We start from the raw sequence: 17,567 nt of genomic DNA, 5'->3' as shown, positions 1-17,567 counted from the left end.
ATTGAGTTTGAGACCATTCAGAACACAGAGATCTCGGTACCAACACAGCCATTGTCTGGTCATATCAGTATCCAACTTGTCATCCCAATCGATTTTATTAATCTAAAGCTGTTGCATGAAAATCTTTGCTGTGACAATCACAGGGGAAAGCCAACCAAGAGGATCAAATAGTTTGGCTATTTTTGAAAGAATAACCCTCTTAGTGATACTCATATCGTCGCAGTCAGAGGTACTTCCGACTCTGAATATAAAACTATCTGTTTCTGGATTCCAACCGAGACCGAGAATACTGAATGAACTATTATCAGTAAAGCTGTAGGACTGAGAGTTTGATCCCTCACAATCATAAACGTTATATAGGAGATTATTGTCATTAGCTAACCATTTATGTAAAGCAAAGCCACCAGAGCTACAAATATCAATAAGCTGTTTTTGCTTGAGTAAGGCTTCCTGTAGCGTATAACCTCCCGAAAGTGTGTCATCCATGTAAGTCTCATCTTGTAAAATACTTGCACCTAATGGGAAAAGATGTTGTTCATCCTTGGCAAGCTGTTTAGTTACCCTAATAGCTAAGAAAGGGCTAGAGACCATACCATATGTCACCGTTTGAAGCTGCCAAATTCTTATTGGTTCATTCGAATTGAACCTCCAGAGTATACACTGAAAGACTTGATCGCTAGGATGGATCAATATTTGACGAAACATTTGTTGGATATCTGTAACAAAAACGAAGTCGTATTTTCTCCAACGCAGAATTAACGAAGTTAAATCGGGCAACAAATTAGGACCAGAATAAAGATGATCATTTATTGAACAATCATTCAATGCTTTAGCAGAGCCATTGAACACAGTTCGCAGTTTAGCAATGAAGTTACTTCCTTTCAGGATCCCATGATGAGGGAACAAGTAACGAACATCAGCAAGATCGTCTTCACTCACCCTCTTCATATGGTTTGAATCTATATAGTTTTGCATAAATTCCCTGTAAAGACGACCAAATTCAGGATCTTTTTCAAATTTTCGCTCCATTCGTTCCAAAGATCTTTTAGCAATATCATATATACCAGGAAAGCTCAACATAGACTTGTCATCTATCTTGAATGGCAATTGAACTATATAGCGACCATGTGACGCACGAGAATAAGTATTAGCAAAAAATGTTTCGGTTGCAGTTTCATCAGGAGTAAGATGTCTTTCAATTTCAGTGAATTCCTCCAATGCAAAAAATTGAGATAAAAGATCTCTCACCAACATCTGATCATCAGAAACCTGCAGAACTGAAGGCGAGCATTCTAAACATAAACTTGGCGTATTCCCTGATACTATCCACCCCAGAGATGTCTTCATAGCTACTGGCTCACTTGGTTCACCACGTACAATTTCACCCTCAATAATTCTCGCATGTATAGATGAACCCAATAGTATTTCTATTTGTCCCCTGTTAGCAAAATAGGGATCAGCAAGAACAAAATGATTTATATGTGAAAAGGCAATTTCACTTGACATATGTCAAGATGGCGGAAGATACGGACGCATCTGATAGAGAGGTCGAAGAATTGGGTATTAATCCAAAAATTGGTGGAGACAAAAATTTCAAATGTTGTGCAAAACCGTGTAAAGTGTGCATGTGCAGAAATTGCTTCGCTATTTTCCATGATAGCTGCACCAAAAGAATGAAAAATGTAAGAGTGATCGACGGGAAAACAATCGAATGCTGTGATGCAAAAAGTGAAAGTGAAGTTGAGAGTGATAAAACTGAAGTTCAATCATTGAAAATGGAAATTCACTATCTGAAACTCTTAGTGGAAGAAATGCGCGACAAAAACAAGATACTTACTCTAAATAGTGAACTCCTTCAAGAAAAGTTAAGGGAGGTTAGGAAAGAAAAACCTGATAATTACGGAACCACAATCCCTTCAATCAAGATAACAGAAGAAAACAGAGATAAAGAATGGGAACAACACAAATCCAGTCACTCATATGCAAACAGAGTAGGCGCAAAGGCGATTAGTTCAAACGAACCAAAGGAGGAAATCCAACAAGTGACACAACAGGGTAAACATATAAACCTCACAACTCAACAAAAACAACGCAACACAACCAGAAACTCACAAGAAAGTAAACAAATCGCGATTAATCCACTAAATAACACTACAATCACTAATAATGACGGTTACAAAGTGGCAACATATAGAAGAAGACAAAAGAAACACTTAGGAACGGCAGAAGTCAATGAAGAAAATAAAACGAACGGATTCTCCGGTGAAGAAAGAAAGATTTGGCTATACATTTACCGAGTCAAAAGGACAGCCGAAGAACAACACATACTTAATTACATAACCGAAAAGGAGGGATTTCAAAAAAATACAATAACAGTAAAGGAATTGCCAAGTGATGAAAATCAATTGAAGAGATTTGTTGTGACTGCACCTTTCGACAAAATTGATCAAATGTATGACACCAACTTCTGGCCAAGAAATGTGGGAGTGAAACGGTTCAATTTCGGTAAACACAGGGAATTTCTAAATCAACGAGGAAGCGGTTTTTTAGACGAGGTGAAAAATTAAACGAAGGAACATTCTCAAAAATAGAAATGAAACAAAGAAACAACCATTTTAACACTAGTATAATTCATCAGAATCTTCAATCCATTGGAAATTCAGTTGATAGAATCAACATCCTTTTGAATGAAAATCCACATTGTGCAGTCCTATGTGTTTCAGAACACTGGAAGACTAAAGAACAACTAATTAGTCATCGAATATCTGGTTACAAACTAACATCATCATTCTGCCGACCAGAAGACAAGCACGGAGGTGTTGCAATTTTCAGTAAGGAAGACATAAAAACAAAAGAAGTCCATGAAGTAACATCCCTGTCCAGGATGTATGAATGTGAACTGACAGCAATTGCATTTAAGTTGGCAGGAAAATGCTACCCAGTTGTGTGTTTGTACCGTGTGCCAGGTACCGATATAAAAGAATTCCTTGTGACTCTCGACAAGTCCTTAAACATTCTGAATGCACAAAACCGATTTGTTATGGTAACAGGAGATTTCAATATAGATTTCTCAGTAAGGTCACAGAACTCTACCGAAGTGTTGAACCTTTTTAAATCCTACAACTTAGAAAGAACTGTTCACGATTACACAAGGGTCACACATACATCACGGACATGCATTGACAACATATTCACCAACGTGGAATGCTACCACTCAGAAGTATTTAACCACCACATGGCAGATCATTTCGGACAAAAATTAAGCTTCAACAGCAAACTAACAGAAAACAATCATCAAAGTTATTACAGGGATTATTCAGAAAAGAACAAAAGGGAATTTATCGAAATCATCACACAAGAAGATTGGAACTCTCTATATGATGTTGAAAACTCAAAAGTCGACGAACAGTTTCAATGTTTCATGAACACATTTAAACCTATATTCAACCATTGTTTCAGGAAAATCAAGTCGAAAAAGAAATCCAAAAGAATCAAATACAATTCTCCGGAAATAACCGAAGTTAAAAATCGATTAGACACACTATTCATGTTGAAAACAATGGATCCAAAATTCTCACAAGAATATCAACGCACTAAAAAATATTATGACCAACTCTTAACTGATTTCAGGAAAAAAATGTATAATGATCAGATTTCCAAGTCGCAGAACAAGGCAAGAACTGTTTGGAATGTTGTTAAGCAAATAAAAGGAGATGGTAAAAATGTAAGCTGCCATATACCTGGTAAACCATATGAAGTAGCAAACCAACTGAACCAGCACTTCATCCTAAATATAAAAAATTTAATGAGTAACAAGGATAAAGTTGAGTTTAAATTTAAGATATCCAAAAAAGCTAACTCACTATTCCTAAACCCGGTAACAGAAAGTGAAACCATTGAAACCATCAACAAACTGAAAAACAAGTGGAGCACTGGTTTGGATGAGATTCCTGTGCCTATATTGAAAATCTGCGCAGAACAGTTAAGCAAACCGTTAACTCATATAATCAACAATTCGTTTACTTATGGTATCTTCCCACAAACTTTAAAAACTGCTCTGGTTAAACCGTTATATAAAAAAGGAGACAGAGAAAGTGTAGAAAATTACAGACCAATCAGCTTACTTTCATCCTTCTCAAAAATCTTTGAGAAAGTAATCTTGACAAGAGTTATGGAATTCCTCGAAGTTAACCAATTTTTGGAAGACAGTCAACATGCATACAGAAAGAACCGGTCAGTTGTCACAGCAGTACACAGATTCACTAACCTAATACTTGAAGGATTCGAAAACATGGAATTCACAACGGGAATATTTCTAGACCTTACTAAAGCATACGATAGCGTGGGACATGAATTACTGTTAAGAAAGTTGGAAGAATATGGAATAAGAGGCAAGGCACTGCAGTGGATAAGATCGTACCTCACTGGAAGGACACAAAAGGTAGAAATAACAAAAGAAGGGAAAATTTATAACTCAGAACTCATGCTAATGGAAGAAATAGGCGTTGTACAAGGTAGTACTCTAGGAGCATTGCTATTCCTAATTTTTACCAACGATATGGCTGGAAGCATTAAAAATGTTCAATGTGAGCTTGTGAACTTTGCAGATGACACCAATATCTTGCTGAAGTCGGTAGAAGTTAACCTTTTGACAGACCTAATGGAAAGATGCATGCAAAACATTAAAGAGTGGATAGCAGGAAATGGACTAATTTTAAATGAAGACAAGACCAATGTTATATATTTCAAGACATCCAGATCGAGGCAACAAACACCAACAACAGTGACAATCGACAACAAGGAAATCAAAACAGCCAAACAAGTAAAATTCCTTGGACTTATGCTAGATGAACATCTTAACTGGGAATCACACATCGACATGATTACTGGAAAACTAAATAGTACATGGTATTCAATGAGAATAATAAAAAAATACGTTGACATCAAAACTATAAAAAATGTATACCATGCTGGATTTGAGTCTGTCCTCAGATACGGTGTGATCTTTTGGGGTCAGAGCACAGATGTCGAGAGGGTTTTCAGAATACAAAAGGGAGTCCTCAGAACCATCCTAGGGTTGAACCGAATATGCAGCTGCAGAGGACATTTCAGGAGTAACAATATCATGACGCTCTGCGGACTTTATATATATGAGCTCCTAATTTTCATGTTCAAAAACAGCGATTTATTTGAAGATCTTAAAACAAAAAGCCTAAGAAATGAAAATTACATATACCCAAGACACCGATTAACTATATATGAAAAAGGATGTTTTTACACTTGCATAACTGTTTTCAACGCACTGCCAGCAGAATTACAACAAGTGAAGTACTTCAGAAGCTTCAAAAGCAAAATACATGATTTTCTGATTAGATTAGAACCTTATACAATACAGGAATATTTAGAAAGGAGACGATAGATCCAATTCAATTTGATATTGACAATTCCATATTTAGCATTAATTGTACAATTGATGTAATTTATGGAAAATAAATATTACTACTACTACTACTACTACCACTATTATCGAGATTAGGTGCATAAGAAAATATTCTAGGAATAACAAAAGCTTGAACTGAGCAACAAAAGTCTGAGTTGAACCGAGGTTTCAGAGTAAAAGTTACTAATTTGCGACAAGTGTAATGTTTTCTTCCTCCAACACCCGAAATTGGCAAATTAACTGGTTGACACTTCAAGTTGAGTCTTTGATATAAAGTTTCAGAAATGAAGGAAGCTTGAGAACCCTGATCTATCAGAGCCCTAGCAATAATAACATTATCATCATCAGAACAGACTCTCACCATAGCCGTAGAAAGTAAGACGGTATTTGGAACTCTACATTGATTAATAGTTATGTTTTTGGAAATGGAGCAATTTATTGATTGCGAAGTAGAAGGACCAGAATGTTCGTGGTTATCATTCAATTGCAAGCTTGTAGGAACTGAGTTATTTGTATCGTTTTCAGTATGAAGAGAAGAATGATGTTTAAATTGACAAATCTGACAACGTTTCTTAGAAGTGCAATTCTTAATATTATGGTTAGCAAGGCAGTTTAGACAACGTTTCTGATTGAGAACAAATTCTTTACGTTGCTTAGGGCTTTTCTTCTTATAACTATCACAGTACATGAAGAAGTGATTCTCATTGCACAAGAGGCACTTATTTGACTGACTCACCACTTGATGTACTCTGGTACTAGAAAACAAAATTGGTTTTGAATTTTTAGGTGGAGAAGAATGGTTAGAATTGGAGAAAGTTTTATTGCTATCCTCCAATGCTTCCAGAACAGTAACTTGATTTTCCAAAAAGGTCATCAATGAAGCAAAAGTTGGGGGTTCCAAGGAGCTCGAAACGTTACCTAAATGTTTTTCCCATTGTTTGCGCGTTTCTGAATCTAATAGGGAAACAACATGATATACCAAAATATCATCCCAAGTGTTGACAGGACGCTTGAGCACCTCAAGTGCTGCTAACGGGGTGCTGATGCCGGAAATTATTTTCTTAACTTCGAAGGAAGATTCCTTCTTCATCGCTTTCATAGCAAAAATTGAGGATAAATGAGATGTAACAAGGCGACGTTTGTTTTCATATCTATCTGTCAACTTTTTCCATGCAATAGCAAAGTTCTCTTCAGATATCGCGAAACTGCTGACGAGGCGAGCTGCATCTCCCTCTAAGCTTAATTTCAAATGATGCAATTTTGTGACATTAGATATATTGGTTTTTTTTACAACCAACGTAGTAAAAAGATCTCGAAAGGATTCCCATTCATTAAAATTGCCCTTGAACTTAGGTAAAGAAATTGGTGGCAATTTTTCTGAGTCATCGAGTTTAACGTTTTCAGATTTCACTACTGGTGCAGTTGACTTTGGAAGAGAGTCTAGAAAGGATTGAAATTCAGAGCGTCTTTCTAAGTAGGATTGTTCAGCAATGTCGAATTCATTTTGTTTGAAATAACTGGATTTTTTAATTTCATCACTGATTTCACGCAAGATCTGATAATGGTTTGTTTCGAACTTTAACCAAATTTTATCTAAGTTTTCCATTCGAGTTTTGCAATTACTCAGTGTCGCTATTCTAGTAGATATAGATTGTTGCTCGATCAATAAATCAGCCATTTTGTTCAATAAACGGATAATAGGAATATGAAAAGCAGAAATAGCAAATAAAGCAAAGCAAAAGCAGCACCAGAAAACTCAGCCTAACAAAAGCAATATAAAATCAAACAATTTGCAGCAATTATAAGAAAGTTGAAAATTTCAAAGCAAATATGAAACAAGCAAAAGAAAATTTCAAGCTAATTCGAATATTCGATGAATAAGAGCGTAATTCAGATACTATCTATCATGAAAATTCAAATCATATGTGGCATTACAATCGTAAATATTCAAGATAAACAATGAAAATGATGGAATATGTGGTTTTACAAGTGAAGCAAATTTTTTCTAATGTCCAGCAACGAGCAGAAAAAAACATATAGAGTTCTTCAACAAGTGAATATTCAAAGATTTAAATTAAGTTATTCACTGCATTATTTTCTTCTAAGAATGTGAAAGACAGAATTCCTGAAACGGTGATGGAACGTTGGTTACCTTATGGCCGATGATAAGATAAACTTCTTGACGAATTCTCCAAAATTATGTTTCCTTTCGCCTTAGGGCATCAGGTAAATTAATGCTCAGGAAATTAGTAAAACAGCGTGAAGAATATGGCTCTTTGTTTCTAGGTGATATTTCCGACGAAACCAACAAGCAGATGAAAATGTGAATCTCACCAATCCAATTAATTCGCTGATCGGTTGATTAATTAACAGACTAACTGACCATATGACTGTCTTGAAATCGTCGTTGAAAATTCCGTGAATCCAAAGCAATATTCAAAATTCGGCACGACTGGACCACTAATGTTAGCTATGGACTTTATTTATTATCCATTTTCAGGGAGAAGTGGACTGTATAAGTTGTTTATTAGATCGTAATTTCTTGGAAAGCAGGAAGAAAGACTTTTTAATTAACAATGATATTTATTCGTTGTCAAAGTCGAGATTCTTTTGCTGCATGCGTGATGGAAATATAAAATAAATGCATTTTTACAGGGACGGATCTGTGGATGCGAATATAATAATTATTGATCCTTAACAGACTGGATCAAAATTCCTTCAAGTTCATGCTATCATACTTACAACAATTACAAATAAAATTTCTTCTTCTTCCGTGCCACAAGTGATCATTGAATATTTTCAACATTTAAATTTAGCTGATGAAACCTTTCATGTTACTCAACCGATTGAAATTTTGTTAGGTTCGGATACCTATTCTCTTGTTTTCGATCGGGACGGTTGAATTTCATCTTCTAGATATCCAACGGCCGTAAATACTTTTTTCGGTTGGACAATCATCGAACCCATAGAAGAATTTTTCTCTCTGAGTAAATCAATTCTTTTCACTCAATCTGACACAATCAGTGATCAGTTACAAAGATTTTGGACACTGGAGGAAATACCAGATGCTTCTGTTTTTGATCCCGTCGATGAATACGTGGAAAAACACTTTTTATCTACTCATTCACGTGATGAAAGTGGTAGATACAGGGTAGCTCTTCCATTCAAGTTGGAGGAATCCCCTCCTGAGCTTTCGCATAATTCAAATAGATCATTAAAATCGTATTTGTCACTCGAGAATCGTTTCATGAAAAATAAAGATTCCTTCATTTCATACAACGATCTTATGTTAGAATATTTGAAATTAAATCACATGTCACATACTCAAGTTTCCAATAAATATGTAATACCACATCATGTTGTTCGTAAGGAATCTAGCTCGACCACGAAACTTCGGGTTGTTTTCAATGCATCTGATTTGGATGCATCGGGTTCATCATTAAATGATCGGCTACTGAATGGCCCAAAATTACAGAAGGACATTCTGATAATTTTATCGTTTAGAATGTACCCCATAGCTATTTGTGCGGATATTGAGAAAATGTATAGGCAGATTCTAGTGTGCCCTTCCGATCGCAAATATCAACATATTTATTGGCGTCCATCTCCTAACTAACCTGTAATCGAGTTTGAATTGAACACCGTCACTTATGGTATGAAGCCTTCAGCCTTTTTGGCTACACTAGTTCTGAAGCAACTAGTATGTGATGACGGTAAAGATTTTCCTAGAGCTTCCAAAGTGCTCGATAACGACATATACGTCGATGACATCATCACTGGTGCATTCGATGTTCAACAAGCGATTGAATTGCGTAACGAACTACAAGAACTGTTGAAGAGGGGCGGATTCCCTCTGAAGAAGTTTTCTAGTAATTGTCCTTATATTTTGAGCGACCTACCTTCTGCCTATATCGAATCTAAACTGAGTTTCAGCGATGATTCCCTGAACCTCAAAATCCTGGGATTGAACTGGATTCCAATGACGGATTGTTTCGGTTTCAGCGTGGATGAGTTCGATAATGTACTGAGTGAAAGATTTATACTTTCATACATCACTCGTATCTTTGATCCGGTAGGTTTTTTGTCTCCTATCGTTGTTCTTATGAAAATCTTGATGCACAAATTATGGTCTGAAAAGCTGGGATGGGATGAGTCCCTATCGGCTTCGTGCTCTGACGATTGGTCAAAAATTGTAAGTCATATTGATTTGATTAAAAGTGTAAGGATTCCTCGTTATGTAATTTCTGCACCCGAAAGTCGCATCATATTGGCGGGATTCTGCGATGCTTCTGAAAAGGTCTACGCAGCTCTTGTTTATGTTGCAGTTTCCTTTTGTTAAAAAATCTAGGGTGTTATGATTTTTAATTAAAGAGTAGTGGACTGTATTAAAAGATAATTGAGTTGGAGATGGTATAAAAACATTTATTAAGAATCATTCACAACCATAAAATGAATATGTCACCTGCATGAAGCTATTACAGTAAAAAGCAACTAATATTAACAACATCTATAAACTCAGAGAGACAATATTCAATTAAAAACAAGAGATGGTCCAGAGCAGTTCAAATGAGAAGTCACTTGATGTCAGACTTAGACACTGAGGAGTTCAATAAATTCAATATCAACACAACGGTTACACAGTGATAGGGCAATCAATTGAAAATTGATTGCGAGAGCCTCCTTTTTCTATCAGAAAACGCGAAGGTTAGAATACTGAATTTTAAAGAGAAGACGCGAGAGTACAGAGAAATAGGCCCGAGGTGAAACTGCAATGTCTAAGTCTGATCATCAACGAGAAATCGATACATTATATTTGAGTTGATCAATAATGTTAATGTAAGTATGAGCAGAACAAGAGTAGCACAAGTTAAATGAGAAGCACAGAATTAATGAATTTGAGAAGCACTAGAATATTAAAAATAATACGACAAGGGCAATAAATTCTAAGTAAATGAGGAGTTCAATAATAATTAATTAAATGAAAAGGACAATCATAATTAATATGAGAAGAACATAGTATAATTTATATACATTGAGATGATCTTGAAGAGAGCAAAAATCTATCAATGTATTCAGCATTTACAGAGACGAACTGCTTACAAGTAAGCACGATTAGAACGTTCATCAGAAAAATAGAAGAAACAATTGATAAATTAAGAGAAGTCATGAGAGTACTGAGTTGAATAAATCTCTAATCGTAGATTTTGAGATGTGCTGAAGGCTGAGAAAACTAACATGCATGTTGAGTCCGATGAATGAATATAGAAGAGAAACAATGAGAGTACATATTATAAAGAGTAGACCATACCAAATGAGTAGACACGAGTGTTCGAGCAGACTTTCCAGGGTGGAGCCTAAGTCGAGGTGTATCGAGCAGTATCATTGATCGTTTAACGAAACTTGAGGTGTTCACATCCTGTTCTGAAGAAAACAGCTACATCCAGGGTCCACCCTGGAGAATATGAGGATTCATTCATCTGAAACTCAGCACCAATGAATTAGTCATATGTATAAGAGGTGATCATAAGAGTTGTTATAAAAATGATAAAACTGATTCTAATAATAAAGAATATTACGAGATGACAATGAATCAGATATCAATTCTATGAAGATGAACTTGAGAAGTTTCAATCCTGGTGCTACATACCCATTTTCATGTGAGAGGATCTAGAGAAGTCTGAAAATCTATATAAATTATGAAATATAATAAAATATATAGTTCTGAGAAGACAATAGTTCGATTTGAGTTGAGTAGACATGTCAATTGAGCAGTGCTCGCAAGGATTCGGAATCTATTTCTAGATTCTGAATCTCTTGCACGTGGACTAATTTCAGTATAATGAAATTATCATGAAAATGGTGTAATGTATGATGTTGAGCATTCTGAGAGTACTTTACCACAAGAGATGAACAATTTAGCACCAGGATTGATGCGAGATGACTTGAAAATTAATAACTAGAAGAGGTGAGCGTGAAAAATGAGGTGTTAGAAAAGCACTATGAAAGCTAAGAGACGTTACTACTACAGAGCTAACAAAGAGAATGAATTAAAAATGGCTTCAGCGGAAACTCGACATTTGACATCTTGTAGAGGGGGCTGCGCCGTCGATGCTGTCTAGTGGAACATCCTTGAGAACTGCCAGTGGCGTCGTTGAGAAGGGGCTGAATTTTTAACACCTTTGATAATAGTTTTTCCTCCCATCTGTGGGCTGCTAAAACAAAAGTGGCTCCCCTCAAAACCCTCTCGATACCTCGATTGGAATTATCTGCGGCAGTTTTGTTAGCGAAATCGGTTCGGACGATTTTGAAAAATGAATTTCCGGTTGCAATTTTGGAGGTTCGCTTATTCTCGGACTCTCAAGTCGTCCTTTCATGGTTAACGACCCCACCTCATCGACTCAAAACGTTCGTTGCAAATCGTATCGTCGCAATACACGATTGCGCTCCGAACGATACCTGGTATCATGTACCAACTGAGTCAAACCCAGCCGATTTGCCTTCGCGTGGTCTGAACCCTGAACAATTCATGAATCCAGAAGTCCAAAATTTTTTTTTTTTGTGGTCCGAAATTCTTGTCGGCACCGGTATCTGACTGGCCTCCTCCTTTCTCAAGTTCTGGTATAGAATCTTGTTCGCTTCCCGAGATGAAGATTACAGTCAATGTAGCAGTTGCAGGTAAGCCTCAGGTGAATCCACTTTCGAGTGTTTTTCAAGTTTAAACAGAATGAGATGATTCGCTTTTAATTGTCTTTCTAAAATTAAACTGGAGCCGCGGTTCTCCGGTCCACTTTCACATGATGAGTTGGAGAAATCTCTTCAAGACATCATTATCATTACACAACATCATCACTTTGATCAATTAGTGCAGAATTTACAGCATAAAAGGACTATTGAGAGACCTTTGCGACAGTTGAATCCCTATATTGATTCTGCGGGTTTCATCAGGGTGGGCGGTAGACTGCATTTTTCCTGTTTGTCGCACGATTCTAAGCATCCTATTATGCTTCCTAAAAAGTGTGTTTTGTCTCGTTTCCTGTGTCACCATTTTCAATTAATTTCGCTTCACTCTGGTCCTAATATGACCATGAGCTTAATTCGACAGAGTTATTGGATCCTGTCTCTCAGAGGTCTGGTTCGTGAATGCATTGGGAAATGCATGACTTGCACTAGATTTCGAGGTGTTGCATATCAACCTCAAATGGCTCCCTTACCTTCGCTTAGGGTTAACATTTCGCGTCCTTTTAGCACGGTTGGTGTCGATTTTGCCGGTCCCTTTTCATATAGATCTAACAACTCTCGAAAGCCAACGATGTTAAAGGCCTATCTTGCCTTGTTTATCTGTTTTTCCACCAGAGCAGTTCACTTGGAACTGGTCTCATCCCTTACTGTAAAAGCATTTTTATCAACACTGGACAGATTCATTTCCAGAAGGGGTTTACCACAAGAAATATGGTCTGACAACAGTCGCAATTTTGTGGGAGCTTCGCGACATCTTCAAGAGGTTTCACATTCTTTGAACGAAAACAATGTCGATATATGCGACAATCTTTCTTTGAGATCCATCAAATGGAAGTTCATTCCTCCATACGCTCCCCATTTCGGCGGTTTATGGGTGGCCGTTGTCAAATCGGCCTAGCGACTTCTACTACGAGTATTACATACAAAAGCTTGTACGTTCGAAGAGCCCGCAACACTCTTTACTCGTATCGAAGCGGTACTGAACAGTCGCCCAATTTGCCCCCTATCGTAGGATCCTTCTGAATCTGCGGACTTTCTTACACCTGGGCATTTTTTAATAGGTACCCCATTGTTAACCGTTCCCGAATCGAATTATATCGACGTTAAAACACCCATCAAACGATGGGAACAACATCTAAAGCTATTCAAACAATTTTGGAAAAAGTTGTCTGATGAATATTTGCACACTTTGATTCAGCGAAATAAGTGGCAACAAGAAAACATTTCCCCCTCTCTAGGAGATTTAGTTCTCATAAAAGGCGTTAATTCTAATCCGGCCACTTGGCCTATCGGTCGTATAACAGAATTATACAAAGGGCCTAATGGCGTTGTTCGAATTGCGTCTGTAAAAACTGCAACCGGTCAGTACACTAGAGTGCTTGCAAGGTTGGTGCCTCTTAATGTATGATTTAATTTCTTTCCGTCAAATTAGTTCAATTCCGTTTGAGCTATTTTCAACGATTATATTGTTTCAATATTATTATGGGACAATCGACTGTATTCGATTGTTTGTCATTGAATTTTTCAATTTTAACCCTTAACTACTAACGTACCGAGTTTGTAACGTTGTCACTTCCCATACGTCTTACAGACATACAGGGTCTTTCACGAGGAACCTCAACCATATTTATACGGGAAACTACTGAACGTATTTTCATGAAATTCAGCACTTATAAGTATTTCACGATGCTGATGAAATCTAAAATATTTTCAAGGCATGAGCACCTCCGGTTTCTCCGAAAATGACGTCAACTTCCGTTTTTCAAATTAGAACACCATTTTTTTATTGCAGAAATAGATTCTTTAGAAAATTTCAAGCTATTTTGATGCAACATTTTTCAGTTTTGTTCGGAAAATTCTCTCTGAGCGGGAAAATTCGAAAAAAAAATCGAAAATAGAGCTCCGCTGAAACAAGAATAACTTCGAGGTTGTTGGATGGAAAATTTTCATTTTTGGGATTTTTCAAGATGTAAGATTGATGTATCCACTTTAAAAATCGAAATCACGATTCATGATACAGGGGGTGAAAAAATCGCTTTCAAAATTAGGGATGACAAAATCGTGAAAAATCAATTTTTTCAAATAAGAACAATAAGAACATTTTTTTATGGCAAATATTGAATCTACGTTGAAAAATAATGTCAGTGTATGCATCACACCCTTGCCCTAAAGTAGATATTTTCTGAGTTGTTCACAAAAAACTGTTTTTCGTCTTGAATTTTCAGCTATTTTTTTTCCCTTCACGCCAAAAAGATGAAATTTTCAGGAACTGTTACTTAAACCATGTTTTAGATTTTATTACCCTAATATGCAAGAGAAAAAAGTTACAGGTTGTTCCTAAATAGATGGCGAATTTTGATTCGAATTTAGATCGGGTACCTCTTTATTTCAACTAATCGGCCATCGGTTTTCTCTCCAGTGATAAATAAATAATTCCTTATGAACCATATGCAAAAACTTACCATGTTTTACATTCTTTTTTTTTAATGATAGAAATCATTAATTACATCTGCCAAATTCCTCTTTATTCAGTAGCATTGTGTGTTTACTATTAATTTGGTGATAATTCGTATTGAGTTATAAAATCGATCACTATGCCTAATTTTACCAATGAAGATTATTTAAATCTCATTCTACTTCATGGAAAATGTAATGAAGTCGTAGATAGAACGATTCGACTGTTCATTGAGAGGTTTCCTGACCGACCCAGACCAACGAGAGATACAATTAATAGAACCATGACAAACTTGAGAAATGTCAGATCTTTCGTTAAGAAAACTATACACAGAGAAAAAAAAGTAGTATAAGATGAGAACAACGAAATTACAGTTCTTGCATATTTTCGTGTGAATCCTCAAAATTCTCTCGAAGATGCTGAGATTTATCTGGGATTATCTCAATCGAGTGTTTGGAGAGTATTAAAAAAACATAAAATGCACCCATATAAATTCAATAGGGTACAGCATTTGAAGGAAACTGATTTCGTCAGGAGAACAGAGTTTGGCGAAGCTATGATGATTCGATTTCAAGAGAATGAAAACTTTTTGGACTATATAATTTGAAAAGATGAATCTGAATTCACAAAGAATAGTTCTTTCAATAGGCATAACAGTCATTAGTGGGATGAAGAGAACAACCACCACTTCAGACAATGGAACTTTCAAGAGACCTGGAGTTTCAATGTTTTTTGCGCCATCAAAAATAATGCAATTCTCGATGTTCACATTTATGATGGGAATTCAACTGGTAAGATAGAACACTACACATGTTTGCATTATTTAAACAATGTTCTCCCTTAGGAGATAGATATTCTGACATATTGACTCAAATAATTGAGCCGCTAGTACAGAACCATAATGACTTATGGTATCAACAAGATGGCGCGCCTCCACACAATTCACTCAATGTGTCAAATATCCTCTACAGGCTATTTGAAGATCGATGGTTGGCGAACAATGGTCCACATCTTTGGCCACCACGTTCTCCCGATTTAACTCCTTTATACTATTATGTTTGGGGTAGGATAAAAAATATTGTCTACTCAACTCCCCTGACTGATAAAGCGGACTGCACAGAACGAGTCAGAAATGCGTTCAGGTTTGTTTAGATTTTTAGATTCATAGTTTTGAAACATAATTTGGTTTTTAAACACTTTTGCAGATCTCTTCCTCCCGATGAAATAAGAAGAGCAACGCATGAAGCATTCCTGAGACGTATAAATAAATGTCTAGAAATTAACGGTCGAAACTTTGAGCATCTTCTCTACTTATAACTGCGAGAATTTGCCATGGTTCTCCTAATAGTAACTTGAAGTCGGTTTCAAGAAGGGGTGAAAAATCTACAGCATGGTTCAAATAACAATTCCTGAAAATTTCATCTTTTTGGCGTGAAGGGAAAAGAAATAGCTGAAAATTCAAGACGAAAAACAGTTTTTTGTGCTCTATTTAAAATAGAGCTCCGCTGAATCAAGAATAGCTTCGAGGTTTTTGGATGGAAATTTTTCATTTTTGGGATTTTTCAAGATGTAAGATTGATGTATCCACTTTAAAAATGGAAATCGCGATTCATGATACAGGGGGTGAAAAAATCGCTTTCAAAGTTAGGGATGACAAAATCGTGAAAAATCAATTTTTTCAAATTAGAACCCCATTTTTTTATGGCAGATATTGAATCTACGTTAAAAAATAATGTGAGTGTATTCATCACACCCTTGCCCTAAAATGCATATTTTCTGAGTTATTCACAAAAAACTGTTTTTCGTCTTGAATTTTCAGCTATTATTTTTCCCTTCACGCCAAAAAGATGAAATTTTCAGGAACTGTTATTTGAACCATGCTGTAGATTTTTCTCCCCTTCTTGAAACCGACTTCAAGTTACTATTAGGAGAACCATGGCAAACTCTCGCAGTTATAACTAGAGAAGATGCTGAAAGTTTTTACCGTTGATTTCTAGACATTTATTTATACGTCTCAGGAATGCTTCGTGCGTTGCTCTTCTTATGTCATCGGGAGGAAGAGTTCTGCAAAAGTGTTTAAAAACCAAATTGAGTTTCAAAACTGAAAATCTAAACAAACCTGAACGCATTTCTGACTCATTCTATGCAGTCCTCTTTACCAGTCAGGGGAGTTGAGTAGACAATATTTTTTATCCTACCCCAAACATAATAGTCTAAAGGAGTTAAATCGTGAGAACGTGGTGGCCGAAGATGTGGACCATTGTTCGCCAACCATCGATCTTCAAATAGCCTGTAGAGGATATTTGACACATTGAGTGAATTGTCTGGAGTCGCGAGTTATATTTATTAAGGCAGGAAATGCGTTTTTAAAAAAGCTATATTTCATACAATACGTATATACAGTGAAAATTATGTCAGAACTGATTCAATGATGATAAAATTATATTTTATAACCTCGGTACACTTTCTTAGTTTAAGGATAATGAGACGATGCTGAGATTGCACTTCCTGCGATCTTCCAACGAAGTTCATCGTTCTCGGATATATAACTCCTCCATCCTCGGAAAGGTGTCTACGTAGTGAAGAATGGAACTGCTCTAGCATGGGATTCTTCTCTCTCTGGTTGATTTCGTGGAACTGCTCGTGGTTGGAATTCTCCTGTTTCTGTTTGATTTCTTGGAACCCTGGATCTTAGCCACAACATAATTTTCCTTGATCCAAAATAGGAGATAATTATGAAAATTAGCAAATAAATGATAATCATCAGGACTTCATGCAATGATTTGGTACTTTTTTGCTTTTCCATTAAGGGTTGAATTTCCTCTTGTTTCTTCTTCAATTTGTGTATTTGGTCCAATGAAAAATCTTCAAGTTTTATTTTGAATGCAGTTAGGGTTGTTGCATTCAACTCGGCAGCAATTTGAGGAAGGTACA

General features: G+C 36.3%; 3 protein-coding genes across 4 annotated transcripts in view; 2 read left to right on the top strand and 1 right to left on the bottom strand.

Moving 5' to 3' along the window:
- Positions 1 to 17,567, top strand: part of LOC123318930 (C3 and PZP-like alpha-2-macroglobulin domain-containing protein 8) — a 1,198,665-nt gene that overhangs the window by 978,641 nt on the left and 202,457 nt on the right. The window lies entirely within an intron of this gene.
- On the top strand, positions 4,489 to 5,508 carry LOC123318934. The gene is made up of 2 exons (XM_044905720.1): positions 4,489 to 4,514; positions 4,608 to 5,508. The coding sequence occupies exons 1-2, from the start codon at positions 4,490 to 4,492 to the stop codon at positions 5,417 to 5,419; spliced, it is 837 nt and encodes a 278-aa protein (XP_044761655.1). The 5' UTR covers position 4,489; the 3' UTR covers positions 5,420 to 5,508.
- Positions 11,279 to 17,567, bottom strand: part of LOC123318935 — a 537,083-nt gene continuing 530,794 nt past the window's right edge. Inside the window, exon 2 of the mRNA XM_044905721.1 lies at positions 11,279 to 11,608. The gene's annotated coding sequence lies outside the window, so the exon portion shown is untranslated. The remainder of the gene's footprint in view (positions 11,609 to 17,567) is intronic.

The sequence above is a fragment of the Coccinella septempunctata genome, chromosome 8 (genome assembly GCF_907165205.1).
Source record: "Coccinella septempunctata chromosome 8, icCocSept1.1, whole genome shotgun sequence".
Taxonomy (NCBI): Eukaryota; Metazoa; Arthropoda; class Insecta; order Coleoptera; family Coccinellidae; genus Coccinella; species Coccinella septempunctata.
The sequence above is the reverse complement of the archived record's forward strand: the minus strand, read 5'-3'. Positions and strand labels throughout refer to the sequence as shown.